Below are 14,961 nucleotides of genomic sequence, written 5' to 3'. Positions count from 1 at the left end.
TATAATCAAAACGTACCCCATACCCCAAAGTTTACACTGAAAATTTCAGTCATAGCTAAAACCAAATTCTACCAATTTTTTAGCTTGACACAAAAAATCTGGCCGTTTTTGCTATTTAATCTGTTTTATTTGGTACAGGGGCATGTCAGAAATATGAAATAGACTTTTAACAGAAAAAATATTGGGAATCTACAGCTGTAACAGTCATATTTTGAAGGGTACCGCAAAATCATAGTGTTGCAGATTTGCATGCAATTTTGTTAAATTTGTCTTCTTATAAGTTATCTGCTGAGCTTGTTTTTGAATATAACCTGGCTTGTTAAGTATCATTAGAAAGATAATTTACTAATCTTTGAAATGACATATTGTAACATGCAATATCTTGTGTAGTTTTCATGATATATAACCAAAATTTACCCCATACCCAAAAGTTTATTTTGAAAATTTCAGTCATAGCTAAAACCAAATTCTACCATTTTTTTAGCTTGACACAAAAAATCTGGCCGTTTTTGCTATTAAATCTATTTTATTTGGTACAAGAACATATCAGACATATGCAATAGACTTTTAACAGAAAAAATATTGGGAATCTACAGCTGTAGCAGTCATATTTTGAAGGGTACTGCAAAATAACAGTGTTGCAGATTTGCATGCATTTTTGTTAAATTTGTCTTTTTATAAGTCATCTGTTGAGTCTGTTTTTGAATATAACCTGGTTTGTTAGGTATCATTAGAAAGATAATTTACTAGTCTTTAGAATGACATATTGTAACATGCAATATCTTCTATAGTTTTCATGAAATATGACCAAACTTACCCCATACCCCAAAATTTTCATTGAAAATTGCAGTCATAGCTAAAATCAAATTCTACCATTTTCTTTACCTAGACATATAAAATCAGGCATTTATTTGTATGAAATCTATTTGATTCGGTAATGGGTCATGTCAAAAATATAAAATAGACTTTTAACAGAAAAAAGATTGGAATTCTGTAGTTGTAACAGTCAGATTTTGAAGGGTACAGCAAAATCTCAGAATTCCTGACTTGCGTGCATTTTTGTTGAATCTATCGTCTTTTAAGTCATCTGCTGAGCTTCTATAGAATATAATGTAAGTTGTTAGGTATCATTACTAAGATTATTTACTAATCTTTAAAATGACATATTGTAATATGCAATATCTTATACAGATTTTTATGAAATATGACCAAAACTTACCCCATACCCCAAAATTTATATCGAAAACTACTGTCATAGCTAATGTCAAATTCAAGCAATTTTTTACGCAGACATAAAAAATTAGACAATTTTTTGTATGAAATCTGTTGTATTTTGTACTTGGCCATATCAGAAATATGAAATGAACTTTTAACAGAAAAAATATTGGGATTCTATAGCTGTAACAGCTGTATTTTTAAGGGTACAGCAAAATCTCAGTATTCCTGATTCGCATTCGTTTTTGTTAAATCTGTCATCTTATAAGTCGTCTACTGAGCTTGTTATTTATTATAACTGGGTTTGTTTAGTATCATTGAAAAGGTAATTGAATAGTTTTTACAATGACATATTGTAACAGGCAATATCTTGTATATTTTTCATGGAATATGACCAAAACGTACCCCATACCCCAAAGTTTACACTGAAAATTTCAGTCATAGCTAAAACCAAATTCTACCAATTTTTTAGCTTGACACAAAAAATCTGGCCGTTTTTGCTATTTAATCTGTTTTATTTGGTACAGGGGCATGTCAGAAATATGAAATAGACTTTTAACAGAAAAAATATTGGGAATCTACAGCTGTAACAGTCATATTTTGAAGGGTACCGCAAAATCATAGTGTTGCAGATTTGCATGCAATTTTGTTAAATTTGTCTTCTTATAAGTTATCTGCTGAGCTTGTTTTTGAATATAACCTGGCTTGTTAAGTATCATTAGAAAGATAATTTACTAATCTTTGAAATGACATATTGTAACATGCAATATCTTGTGTAGTTTTCATGATATATAACCAAAATTTACCCCATACCCAAAAGTTTATTTTGAAAATTTCAGTCATAGCTAAAACCAAATTCTACCATTGTTTTAGCTTGACACAAAAAATCTGGCCGTTTTTGCTATTAAATCTATTTTATTTGGTACAAGAACATATCAGACATATGCAATAGACTTTTAACAGAAAAAATATTGGGAATCTACAGCTGTAGCAGTCATATTTTGAAGGGTACTGCAAAATAACAGTGTTGCAGATTTGCATGCATTTTTGTTAAATTTGTCTTTTTATAAGTCATCTGTTGAGTCTGTTTTTGAATATAACCTGGTTTGTTAGGTATCATTAGAAAGATAATTTACTAGTGTTTAGTATGACATATTGTAACATGCAATATCTTCTATAGTTTTCATGAAATATGACCAAAACTTACCCCATACCCCAAAATTTTCATTGAAAATTGCAGTCATAGCTAAAATCAAATTCTACCATTTTCTTTACCTAGACATATAAAATCAGGCATTTATTTGTATGAAATCTATTTGATTCGGTAATGGGTCATGTAAAAAATATAAAATAGACTTTTAACAGAAAAAAGATTGGAATTCTGTAGTTGTAACAGTCAGATTTTGAAGGGTACAGCAAAATCTCAGAATTCCTGACTTGCGTGCATTTTTGTTGAATCTATCGTCTTTTAAGTCATCTGCTGAGCTTCTTATAGAATATAATGTAAGTTGTTAGGTATCATTACTAAGATTATTTACTAATCTTTAAAATGACATATTGTAACATGCAATATCTTATACAGATTTTTATGAAATATGACCAAAACTTACCCCATACCCCAAAATTTATATCGAAAACTACTGTCATAGCTAATGTCAAATTCAAGCATTTTTTTACGCAGACATAAAAAATTAGACAATTTTTTGTATGAAATCTGTTGTATTTTGTACTTGGCCATATCAGAAATATGAAATGAACTTTTAACAGAAAAAATATTGGGATTCTATAGCTGTAACAGCTGTATTTTTAAGGGTACAGCAAAATCTCAGTATTCCTGATTCGCATTCGTTTTTGTTAAATCTGTCATCTTATAAGTCGTCTACTGAGCTTGTTATTTATTATAACTGGGTTTGTTTAGTATCATTGAAAAGGTAATTGAATAGTTTTTACAATGACATATTGTAACAGGCAATATCTTGTATATTTTTCATGGAATATGACCAAAACGTACCCCATACCCCAAGGTTTATATTGAAAGTACTGTCATAGATAGCTAGACTGTAAAAATAGCTCTGTTTCGGTATTAAATCTGTTGTATATGGTACTGGGTCATGTCAGAAATGTGAAATAGACTTTTAACAGAAAAAATATTTGGACTGTATAGTTGTAACAGCCATATTTTGAAGAAAAATGCAAAATCGCAGTACCGCAAACTGGCACCTTTTTTGTTAAATTCTTCTTCTTTTAAGTCATCTGCTGAACTTATTTTGTGACATAACCTGGCTTGTGAGGTATCATTAGTAGGGCAATTTATTCTTCTTTAAGATGACATATTGTAATATACAATGTCATTCATATTTTTCCTGGAATATGGTCAAACTTTACCCCATACCCAAAAAGTTCAAATCGCAAATTACGGCTTATCTTAAATTCTACCATTTTTTGCTGCACATAATACAAAAGGCAATTCTTGTTTAAAATCTGATTTATTTGTTACAAAAGTATGTCACAAGTATAAAATTAACTTTTAACGGGAAGATGATACAATTTAGTAGCCATTTGAATCATTTTTGGAGGGGGAACCAATATATTGCAAATGTATGAGTTTCGGCAAATTTGCCCTGATACTTGGTTACCCTTCCAAATATGATCCAAAAGGCTACAAAATCATATTATGTTCCAGTTAAAAGTTAATTTCATATTTGTGACATACTTTTTTTAACAAAAACACAGATTTCATAGATTGCATACAAGCATTGCCTTTGGTATATAAAGTTAATAAATTGTAAAAAATGGTAGAGTTTCAGATTTGCAGTAATTTGCTGTGTAAACCTTGGGGTGTGGGGTAAGTTTTGGTCCTATTTCATGAAACCTAAACAAGACATTGCATTTTACAATATGTCATTTTAAAGACTAGTAAATTACCTTTCTATTGATACCTAACAAGCCAGGTTATGTCAAAAATCAAGCTCAGAAGACGACTTATAAGAAAACAGATTTAACAAAAAAGCAAGAGAGTTGACAATGCTGTGATTTTGCGAGACCCTTCAAAATATGATTGTTACAGCTGTAGAGTCCCAATATATTTTCTGTTAAAAGTTTATTTCATATTTCTGACATTCCCCAGTACCACATAAAAAGATTTCATATAAAGCATTGCCTTATTTGTTATGTCTAGCTAGAAAATTGGTAGAATTTGACGATAGCTACGAAAGTAATTTTCTATATAAACTTTGTGGTATGGGGTAAGTTTTCGTCATATGCCATGAAAACTATATAAGATATGGCTTATAACAATATGTCATTTTAAAACGTAGTAAATCAGCTTTTTAAATGGTACCAAATAAACATGGCTATGTAATAAAATAAGCGCAGCAGATGACCTACAATGGGACAAAGTTAACAAAAACACATATGAGTCTGCACTGCAGTGATTTTGCAGTACTCCACAGAATATGCCTGTTACAGCCATAGAATCCCAATATTCTTTCTGTTAAAAGTCTATTTCATATTTCTGACATGTTCCTGTGCCAAATAAAATAGATTTAATAGCAAACATGGCCAGATGTTATATGTCTAGGTAAAAAAATGGTAGAATTTGGTTTTAGCTATGACTGAAATTTTCAATGTAAACTTTGGGGTATGGGTTAAGTTTTGGTTATATATCATGAAAACTACACAAGATATTGCATGTTACAATATGTCATTCTAAAGACTAGTAAATTATCTTTCTAATGATACCCAACAAGCTAGGTTATATTCAAAAACAAGCTCAGCAGATAACTTATAAGAAGACAAATTTAACAAAATTGCATGCAAATCTGCAACACTATGATTTTGCGGTACCCTTCAAAATATGACTGTTACAGCTGTAGATTCCCAATATTTTTTCTGTTAAAAGTCTATTTCATATTTCTGACATGCCCCTGTACCAAATAAAACAGATTTAATAGCAAAAACGGCCAGATTTTTTGTGTCAAGCTAAAAAATTGGTAGAATTTGGTTTTAGCTATGACTGAAATTTTCAATGTAAACTTTGGGGTATGGGGTAAGTTTTGATTAGATATCATGAAAACTACACAAGATATTGCATGTTACAATATGTCATTCTAAAGACTAGTAAATTACCTTTCTAATGATACCCAACAAGCCAGCTTATATTCAAAAACAAGCTCAGCAAATAACTTATAAGAAGACAGTTTTAACAAAAATGCATGCAAATCTGCAACACTGTTATTTTGCGATACCCTTCAAAATATGACTGTTACAGCTGTAGATTCCCAATATTTTTTCTGTTAAAAGTCTATTTCATATTTCTGACATGCCCCTGTACCAAATAAAACAGATTTAATAGCAAAAACGGCCAGATTTTTTGTGTCAAGCTAAAAAATTGATAGAATTTGGTTTTAGCTATGACTGAAATTTTCAATGTAAACTTTGGGGTATGGGGTAAGTTTTGATTATATATCATGAAAACTACACAAGATATTGCATGTTACAATATGTCATTTCAAAGATTATTAAATTATCTTTCTAATGATACCCAACAAGCCAGGTTATATTCAAAAACAAGCTCAGCAAATAACTTATAGAAAGACAGTTTTAACAAAAATGCATGCAAATCTGCAACACTGTTATTTTGCGGTACCCTTCAAAATATGACTGTTACAGCTGTAGATTCCCAATATTTTTTCTGTTAAAAGTCTATTTCATATTTCTGACATGTCCCTGTATCAAATAAAACAGATTTCAGACAAAGCAATGCATATTTTATTATGCCTAGCTAAAAAATTGGTAGAATTTGAGTTTTACTGTAATTTGCAATGTTAAATTTTGGGGTAAGGGGTAAGTTTTGGTTATATTTGACAAAAACTGTAGAAGATTAGTGCAATATGTCATCTTAAAGAGGAATAAATTCCCTTTCTAATGATACCAAACAAGTGAGGTTATGTTAAAAAATGAGCTCAGCACATGACTTACAAGAAGACAGATTTGATGAAAATGCATTTGGCTTGGAAAATCGTAATTTTGCGGTACCCTTCAAAACATGACCATAACAGCTATTGCGTCCCTATATTTTTCCTGTTAAAATTCCATTTCGTATTCTAGGGATCCCAAGGGTTCTGAAAAATACAGGTTTGTTATCCTGTGGGGGGGGGTGCACGTAGACCCCCTCTAGCCCACGGACTATATCCTCTGTAAGCGGCAATATCATTGGGTATATTTCCCTGACCTCATTAATATTCTGCTACGAGTCATAGGAAAGCGTGTAGCTTTCAGTGATCACGTTTTGATGTGGTAATGAGCCGAGTGCAGCCGTCCGATGAATGTATCAATATAATTTTTTTAGTATTTTGGTGAGGTGTTCTTCAGAGAGCGAAATCAAAGTCATGCATCGCCAACATGTTGTATTACGTGCGCAAAGTACGCGTACGCGACTATGACGCCAGAGAAAGGGATTTGTTTATAGCACTGTTCTAGAAAGTAGAATTACGACTTTACGTGATCAACCATCTACGTTAAAATGCTAAAATCCTGAGAGTGGTCAGTTATGAACTCGCGGTTGTGGTTGCAATTCGATATTTTACCCCCGAAAACGGTAATTTGGCGATGTACAAAATTTTGAGAAATATTGTACGTCTCAGGGATGGCTTTTCACGTATATTTCTTGTGATTTCAACTCAAAGGAAAGTGGAATGGGCACGTCACTCTACCGTATCTGCCGCCTGCTCTAATTTAGCACGCGATCCATGCTTTCATGTACATTTGTAGGTAAATGGCCCGATCATGAAACCTTTCAATGCTGGAAAAAGTGTCTCAATTTTATCGACTAAGTTTTGAATCTAGTAATAAATAACGCGTTTTGCCCCGCGTGAACTCTGTTAATTTTCTCGGTAAAAAATATCCAATTTTGTAGCATTTGCAGACGGTAGGCAAATTTATAATTTATGTAAATTTTATTCACGTAGTTCATTAGATACATCACAGCCAGCTGGAGACTTCCCCTCATTTGTTTTGGTGGCGATGCAATGTTTTTCTTTTTTGCTATTGAGACATGTACTAGTGCGTGACTGCTGGGGGAAAAGAAAGCAACACAATATTTTTCAGGACTTGTGTATTTTCTTTGACACAGCAAATGCTTATGGAAAAAAGAGAATATTTTTCTTTCACAAGTTTCAGTGTACTGCACTTAAAGGTCAGTCATAGAGGTAGGAAGCCATTATAGTTGTTACTGATACTGCAAACACTTTTCTATTGTCATTTTGTTGCATCTAACTGAAATGTGTATTCACAAACTTTTTAGAGGCCTTTTGTGAACTGCAGGTGAAAAATAAAAAACAAACTCCATTGCCAATCCTGAGGCTGTACGTCAAGTTGTTTTACTGCTAGAGCAGCTAACTTTTTTGTTTCATTGAATTGGTAAATAAAGGGGTTGTATCTCACACTTTTCATCACTTTGAGTTTCTGCATTGACATCATTGTGCATACTGAGTGTAATTATTATGCAAGTATTCCCTGTATTCTTGATATCAAAAAAAGTCAAAACTGACTTTGTCCCTTTAAACTGAAAGAGAAAAGGAACTACTTACCTGGGATTTTCTAATGACTCCTGTATAATTTTAGTGTGACATGTTTTAATATGAACAACATATTCTTTTAATTGAAATGTAAATTCGATACAACATTCAGTTTGGCATTAATCACAAAAAAGTTTTTCGCCAAATTCATGGAATATCTGCCAGTAGTTGTAGTACTCTTTATTGAATATAACAAAAGTTACTGTTGCTTCCCTGTTGATTCTAGTACACTGTAATATCAACACATAGGATGATAACTTAGGTCACTGACCATCTCTGTAACTGTTTGTGTTCTCATGGAAAATGTCATCAGACAGTGACACAGTGAAGAAAGGACAAACAAAACAAATGATATGAGTAAGATGGTACATTGTTTCTACTTAACACACAAAACCACAAACAGTGTTTGTTTTTAAAATACAGACTTTTTTACACTGACATTTAACAAAACTGGATAAATTGCTGTTCAAAATACCTTGCCAATGTTATGCTGCCGCCGCCGCGACACGACGTCCCCACCCCAACCTCGGCTTCCTTCTCCACCTATAATTTACATTTCTCCGCCTGGGCAAATTTCTACTGAAAACCCTGATAATATACCTCTTTTATTAGCCAGTAAATGTTATTATGCACCTTGTCGCTGATACAAAATATCGTTCATATAGATAAATGGAGAAAACGGTCGTGCATATGAACGGTGGCATACGCAAAGAATGCTGGGATTGAATTTTAGAAAAGCGCCCCCTGTGTCAATAATTAAATTCAAAAATTGCCAGTTTTTAGACGGAACGCTATAGTTTTCAGCTTGCAAGTGGAAGTTGGGCAGTGCGGTTACCATTGCAATGATAATGATTGCATGATACGTCCCTTGTTTAACGCAATAGGCTGTTATCATTGTAAAAATTGCCAATTTTTGTCCAAAATTTTTACACGTTACAGAAAATCCATAGGCCTACCTGCACTGCTGCAGGGTTTGACATCGTGTACGTACGTGAACTGCTTTCATCAGAGGGAAACTGGGCATAGTTGTCATATAAACGTTTATGAAGTAACAATTAATTACATTTTATCATGAATCAATACAAATAACATTGCCAATCTTAACCCCTGGCGCGACACCAAGGGCTGAGCCCTATATAATACACTAAAGATAAGTTACTTATGAAGACAAAACAATCAGGTAACTTACAAAATCACCCTCACATTTGCAATGAAAACATATTATATTTTATCACCTTTTCCTATGTTTAAGGTAGTATGCACCTCGAAAGTGAAAGACTTAAACTTTTGTTCAAAGTTTCATGAATGAAACTTCTCTTACCAAATCAACAATAAAAATCGGTGGTCACCGTGCAAAGTTTGGAACTAGCAAAACAAATTACTCAACATTTTGCGATGTTTGAAATTCAAAATGGCCACCATTCCTGTATTAACTCTATGGGGAAAATTAAATTTTGGATTTTGAAAAACTAAGCAGATAAAAGTTTTTCTTTCTCCAAGAGCTTTAAAATGAGCCCCCACAAGTGGTAGATTATAAAAGAATTGTAGAAATTTGAGAGTCCGACTATCTATCCCCGAGGCGCGTTCTACCTTAATGGCCACCAGCTAACTTAAAAATCATGAACTGAACGTTCATATAAAATTTTCATCACATCTCATGCTCAATCTAAATTTCATGGTGAAAAAGTTTTATCATTTTACCTGCGACTTCTGTTTTTATTTCAGGCAACGTTTGACGGTTGATGAATGCATAAAACACAAATGGCTTCTTCAAGATACCAAGACAATGAAAGCTTCTAAGATCTGTACAGATAAATTAAAAAAGTGGGTTGCTAGGAGACGATGGCAGGTAAAGCAGATGATTTTGTTTCATAATTATTGAATAGATATCAGAAGTTTACTCTTGAAATATATTGCTTCATTTCAAAGTTACTTTCACAAAATATTCTGCAACAAATAATCTACCACAAAAAAAATCATGTTGAGGTGTGTGGTACATGATCTGCCAAAATAGCACAGAAATTTCCCCCTCCTGATATTTAGTCTCCTAATAAAATTAAAAGTCAGCATGTAATAACATCTTAAACAAAAAATATACAAGTAGCTAGGCTGACATTATGTATTATCTAGACATTGTGTCTCAATGACCACCAATAGTTCTTTGTGTTTTTCTGTTTGAGGTCTGATGAAAAATGTTATTTTTTCCAGACTCATGATATCGTTTTTGTTTGTTCATGATATGATGTTGTGTTCTTTCTTCAGAAAACTGCCAATGCAGTTCGTGCTATTGGACGAATGGCCTCCTTGAGGATGTTCAGCAGTTTGAGCAGATCACAGTCTCAAGAGAAACCAGCCACTCCTTTCTCTAATTTGTTGAAAGCAAAAAGAGAAGAGGAGGCAAAGAAAAACACCTCAGTTGAAGAAGTTGACATAGATTTGAATGATCCAGAAGTTGCAAAAGCCGCAACAAAAATTCAGGGAGTTTTCCGCCGATCACGGCAATCAAGTAAGACACAAGAAACACCAAAGAAAGACGAGTCATCAGCAAACTCGTTGGTCAACTCAACCGCAAAACCAAGACCAAAATTGTCAAGAGAGGAATGCGTTGATATAGATCTTACTGATCCAGAAGTTGAAAAAGCTGCCAGCAAAATTCAGAACGTGTTCAGAAGATCACGATCAACGCCAGAAACAAAACCACTGCCAAAGAAAGGCACCGCTCCGGCATTTATCAAGAAAATTAGAGACTGCCCTGTCATGGAAGGAGACCTGGCAAGATTTGACTGCAAAATTTCCGGGGATCCCGAGCCAGATGTCATCTGGTATCAGGATGGTCTGGAAATCAAGGAAAGTGACAAGTTTCAGATGGAGTTTGATGACAGTGGTAGTTGTTCACTGATCATCAGTGATGTGGTAGAAGATGACGATGCAGAATACACAGTGAAGGCTGTCAACAGTGCAGGAGAGGTTTCCTGCACGGCTGAACTCATTGTAGAATGTGAGGAGCAAAGTGATGAAGAAGGTGACTGAAACAACTTGACTCCATCTCCATGGAAATATGCAAATGAATGATACCACCCCCTCCACTATTGCTTCTGCCAAAGAGTGTTGTTCATTCACATCCTTACCCTTGCATGAATAATGAAATATCTATACCAACTTTGCTTGCTTATTCTTTAGAAAGCTGCTTTCAAAGTGCCTCTATGGAAGTAAATATTTGAAGCCAAGTTTTTTAGTCACAAGCTACATTACAAAAAGCACCTGGAGGCTAAAAGTAATACAAGACACACAGCCTGTCTTTTAGACCGTAGAAGTAAAGTCTATGTTACACCTTTGTTAGAAAGTGACACTTCAGGATTCTATCTGTTTTATCTTTAACTATTTTGATAAGGATAAGAAAGCTTGCTCTGTATTGCACATTTTCAGTGCTTCTCTATCTTAATTTTACTGCTTTCTGAATAAGGTCTTAATCTCTTTGATATGACTGTACTTATCAGTCTTGCGATATCTTACACCACTAATTCACATCAGGGACTGCACAGGAGTTAACTGTTGCATTATTACAAGCTGCAGAAAAGTACAGCATTAAAAGGAAAAGATTTTGAAGAGCGAGCAAAGCAGGAATATAACAACGCTAAAGACTTATCTTTGTTTTGTAGAAAAAATAAATACCCAATGAATTAATAAAGAACACCAAAATTTCCGATTGAGCTCCATGAAGCTCTGAAAGTTACAGATTTGGTTTGTACAATGAACATTGAAGTGCTCAAGTTCATGGCAAAATCTTTATGAGACATTCAAGCTTTCTGAAACAAATGTTCATAGAGAAGTATCTTCACATCAAATTACAGTAATATATGACAGGATTACCTGTTTGTTTTTTAAAGAAATAATTTAAGAATATAGCCTTTTTGAAATAACTAGAAATTGAATGATTTAGTTGAATATGTGGCGTGCTGTCAAACTATTTAACATCTGAAGAAACTGGTGTAGATTTATCAGTTGAAAACATACTGTTATTAGGTTATGAGATTTTTGTATCATATCTAAAATACTATAATGAACAATTTTCAATTATAGAATACCATGCATTCTATTACAAGCTGTTCTGAACAATGAAAGAGCTGGCTAAATCTCAATAACATTACATTTTTGCAATTAATTTTTATTTTTTGTATCATTAACTCTCCATTTTGAATATCCGTGAGATTTATTTACTAGATGTTAGTCTGTAAACATGGAAACACTGGGTTCTGAACATTTAACGCTTGATACATAACTGATTAGTAGTCATTACGCAAAATGAATATTATTTCAATATGCATATCTGGAGATAACTAGTCATTATCTTTGTAGAATGTTTGTGTACTTAAGATTGTACACCATAGCACTGAAATATTTCAGGTCTACGTAGTTAAGTTTTCCATGTAATGAAGCCATATCATACCATTAGCAGTAAATGATTGTGCTTAAAAATTAAATCTCTGCATAATTTTTTTTTGAAAATTAATATATTCTAAATCGAATGTATTCATAGCTGAACAAAACCCCTATTTGGTACTGGTTCTGACCTTTGAACTTGTACATGTACTTAAATATTAGGACTGGCACTTGCGACCAATTGAACAATGCAACTCAGTGAGTTTTGGATACATCACCTCATAGATACATCAACTCTGCTACAAAATTGTTACATTTTCTAGTAGAATAAAAGCTCTGTGTGAACCATAAGGTCCCATCAAAGTTATCTCAATTGAAGTATTATGGGCAGGTTAAAGATCAGAATGCCATGTTGTATAGTCTAATGTAATATATTTATACATAATATATATTTTGTATGTGAAGCTGACTCAATTTAAATTAACCTCTTTCATTGATTCCTTGAAAAGTTTATAATCAACAAAAGATTTATAAAAGCTAGAGGTACAGGTAGATGAATTTGTAGGAACTGCACAGAAATGTAACCGGACTAGTTCTGTAAAGATGACATATCTATGTCAGAACCTTTTTGCTACTTACTTTCTACCACTATTAAGGCTTCCGAGGAAGTTGTGTTTTAGTCATATATTAGTCTGGAAATACTAATTATGTTGACTTTTCACTCAATAACAGCAAATAATAGAAATTGGTAAAGGGTAAAAAACAATCATGTAAAATTTTCTTGTAATTTGAGGGAATTACTTTTGTTTTGTTGAATTTCACTTTCAAAATGTAATTCTAGAACACCCTTCTGACATTTTTATTTCAGAAGTTTTTTTTTGTATTAAATAATACTGTCCTGCATCTACAGCGAAACGCAGTGTTAGGCTGAACTTGGATTGTTTATTGAATTCATTTGATACGTCCAGTGTCCCTCCTCGTCATAGTGTGAATGTTTTTGGATGTTTCACATGATCTATTTCGCATTGATATTCAAAAGGAATGATCTTGCATCTGCAATATTTGGATTATCACAGCATTTTTTTTCTGTCCAACAAGACTACATGAAACAGATAAACAACAGTTTAACCATTCAACCCAAAATTTGCATTTTTTCTCTTCATCAGACCACAAGAGGGCAGTATACCAGACAAAATAAAAGTCTTGCAACTGCAAAAATCCTCATAGATGGCTCAGAAAATGTCATGTTTATGTTATACAACTGGGACAATTTCCTTGTTTCTTACACTATGTTGCCATATGAGAAACGAGCAGAAAAAGACTGTATGTGAAATAAATTATGACAAGAAGTAATTTAGGTGAGAATAAGAGGAAATAAGTGAACTACTTTGTGATTCTGGAAAGTCAATATCATCAATGGTATTTAAAATGAGCAATGAATAAAGCTAGCTTTTTAAAACCCCGGTGTACAGGAAGTCTCTTTATAGGCTTTAATTGGTTCAATTTTTGTGTCATTATTGTTGAGATGGTAATATGTTGTAAAAAAGGCTGATGATCTCTTTTGTATGAGAGATGCAAGATCAGCTCTGCTTGATACCAAATGATTCAATAGACTTGTGGATTCTAATCATGTGTTACTATAGCAACAAGCCATAACTTTCACACATGTTACCATAGCAACAAACATCACTGTAACACTCACAAATTGTGTTGACCTTCTGGTCAACTTGGCAAAAGCTGTACTGGACACAGTGAACCACTACTCGTATTGATCAATAATACATGTGCTACCATATTTTCAAGCTTTTATTGCAATATTTCTGTGCTACTTTTTCAAGCACTGTTACTATCTTAATATTCAATATCAAACAACTTGAAGGAAATAAAAGAATTGAGCACATTGTCAGGCCACCTTCAACAAATGATAGAAACATAAGAAAACAAGTCTTGTCAATATTTTCAATATAGTTCAGAATCTGTTATTTATCAGGTAGCTTAGAGCACAATGCCTCTCAGACATTACCTTCTTGGCTATCAGCAAATTACAGGAGCGTTTATTTTCAAATGCATATTTGCAATTATAGATGCAATCAAATGCTGACTGATAGCAATTCAATGAGGCATGACAGCAGACAAAGCCACGCCCACTCTGTAATAATCACCATAACACACACCTTTGGGGTAGTCCATTGTGTTGACTGCCCAGCATTATGGCTGTACAGTGAAGTAGCCATCGACTTATCTGTACAGCTGGGTGGTTCCTACTAGACAACCCTTTATGCAACAGTTTCTTCAACAGTTTCAGTGTAGCACTGTGTGGATTTCTCCATTTATTCTCAATGTAAATATGCCTTGATGATATGGATGACCCACTAAGGTTAGTTTTTTTTCATTTTCATCATATTTTTTAATGTATTCTGTTTTGCCAATTACCTTTCTCTCTAATAAAGATGTTATTTATCACAATCTGTTCTTGCACTTTGCACATTAATTTTCAGGTTCAGGCGCAATTCAAGCAACATGTACATAATACAAAGTCATTGATATGATATTACCAAATTCATTTACTGGGCTGCATGACCCAAACAATCTTGTAGTATTGTTAATAGCTTGCCAGGAAAAATGTCAATATACAAGAGTATTGATTGTTCAATTTTATGAATAAAAGATCTGTTCCCGTGCAAAAAGACCTGCAGAGTAACAGGACACCTGTAGCTGTCTACCCCACCCCCCTCCCAGTTGCCTGGCTCAATACCTACATGTATTGACAATGCACTGCATGGGGGTA

At 33.4% G+C, this 14,961-nt stretch overlaps 1 protein-coding gene across 3 annotated transcripts in view; it reads left to right on the top strand.

Annotated features, from left to right (window-relative positions):
* The window catches only part of LOC139143345 (myosin light chain kinase, smooth muscle-like), a 52,354-nt gene extending 38,714 nt beyond the window's left edge, over window positions 1-13,640 (top strand). For all 3 annotated transcript variants that reach the window (XM_070713589.1, XM_070713590.1, XM_070713588.1), the window contains 2 exons: window positions 9,519-9,642; window positions 10,056-13,640. In XM_070713589.1, the coding sequence (XP_070569690.1) occupies window positions 9,519-9,642; window positions 10,056-10,823 (892 nt within the window). In that variant the 3' untranslated portion in view covers window positions 10,824-13,640. The remainder of the gene's footprint in view (window positions 1-9,518; window positions 9,643-10,055) is intronic.
* Window positions 13,641-14,961: the final 1,321 nt, after the last annotated feature.

This window comes from Ptychodera flava, chromosome 11 (assembly GCF_041260155.1).
Source record: "Ptychodera flava strain L36383 chromosome 11, AS_Pfla_20210202, whole genome shotgun sequence".
In the NCBI taxonomy this organism is placed as follows: Eukaryota; Metazoa; Hemichordata; class Enteropneusta; family Ptychoderidae; genus Ptychodera; species Ptychodera flava.
This window is presented reverse-complemented; position numbering and strand designations above follow the sequence as displayed.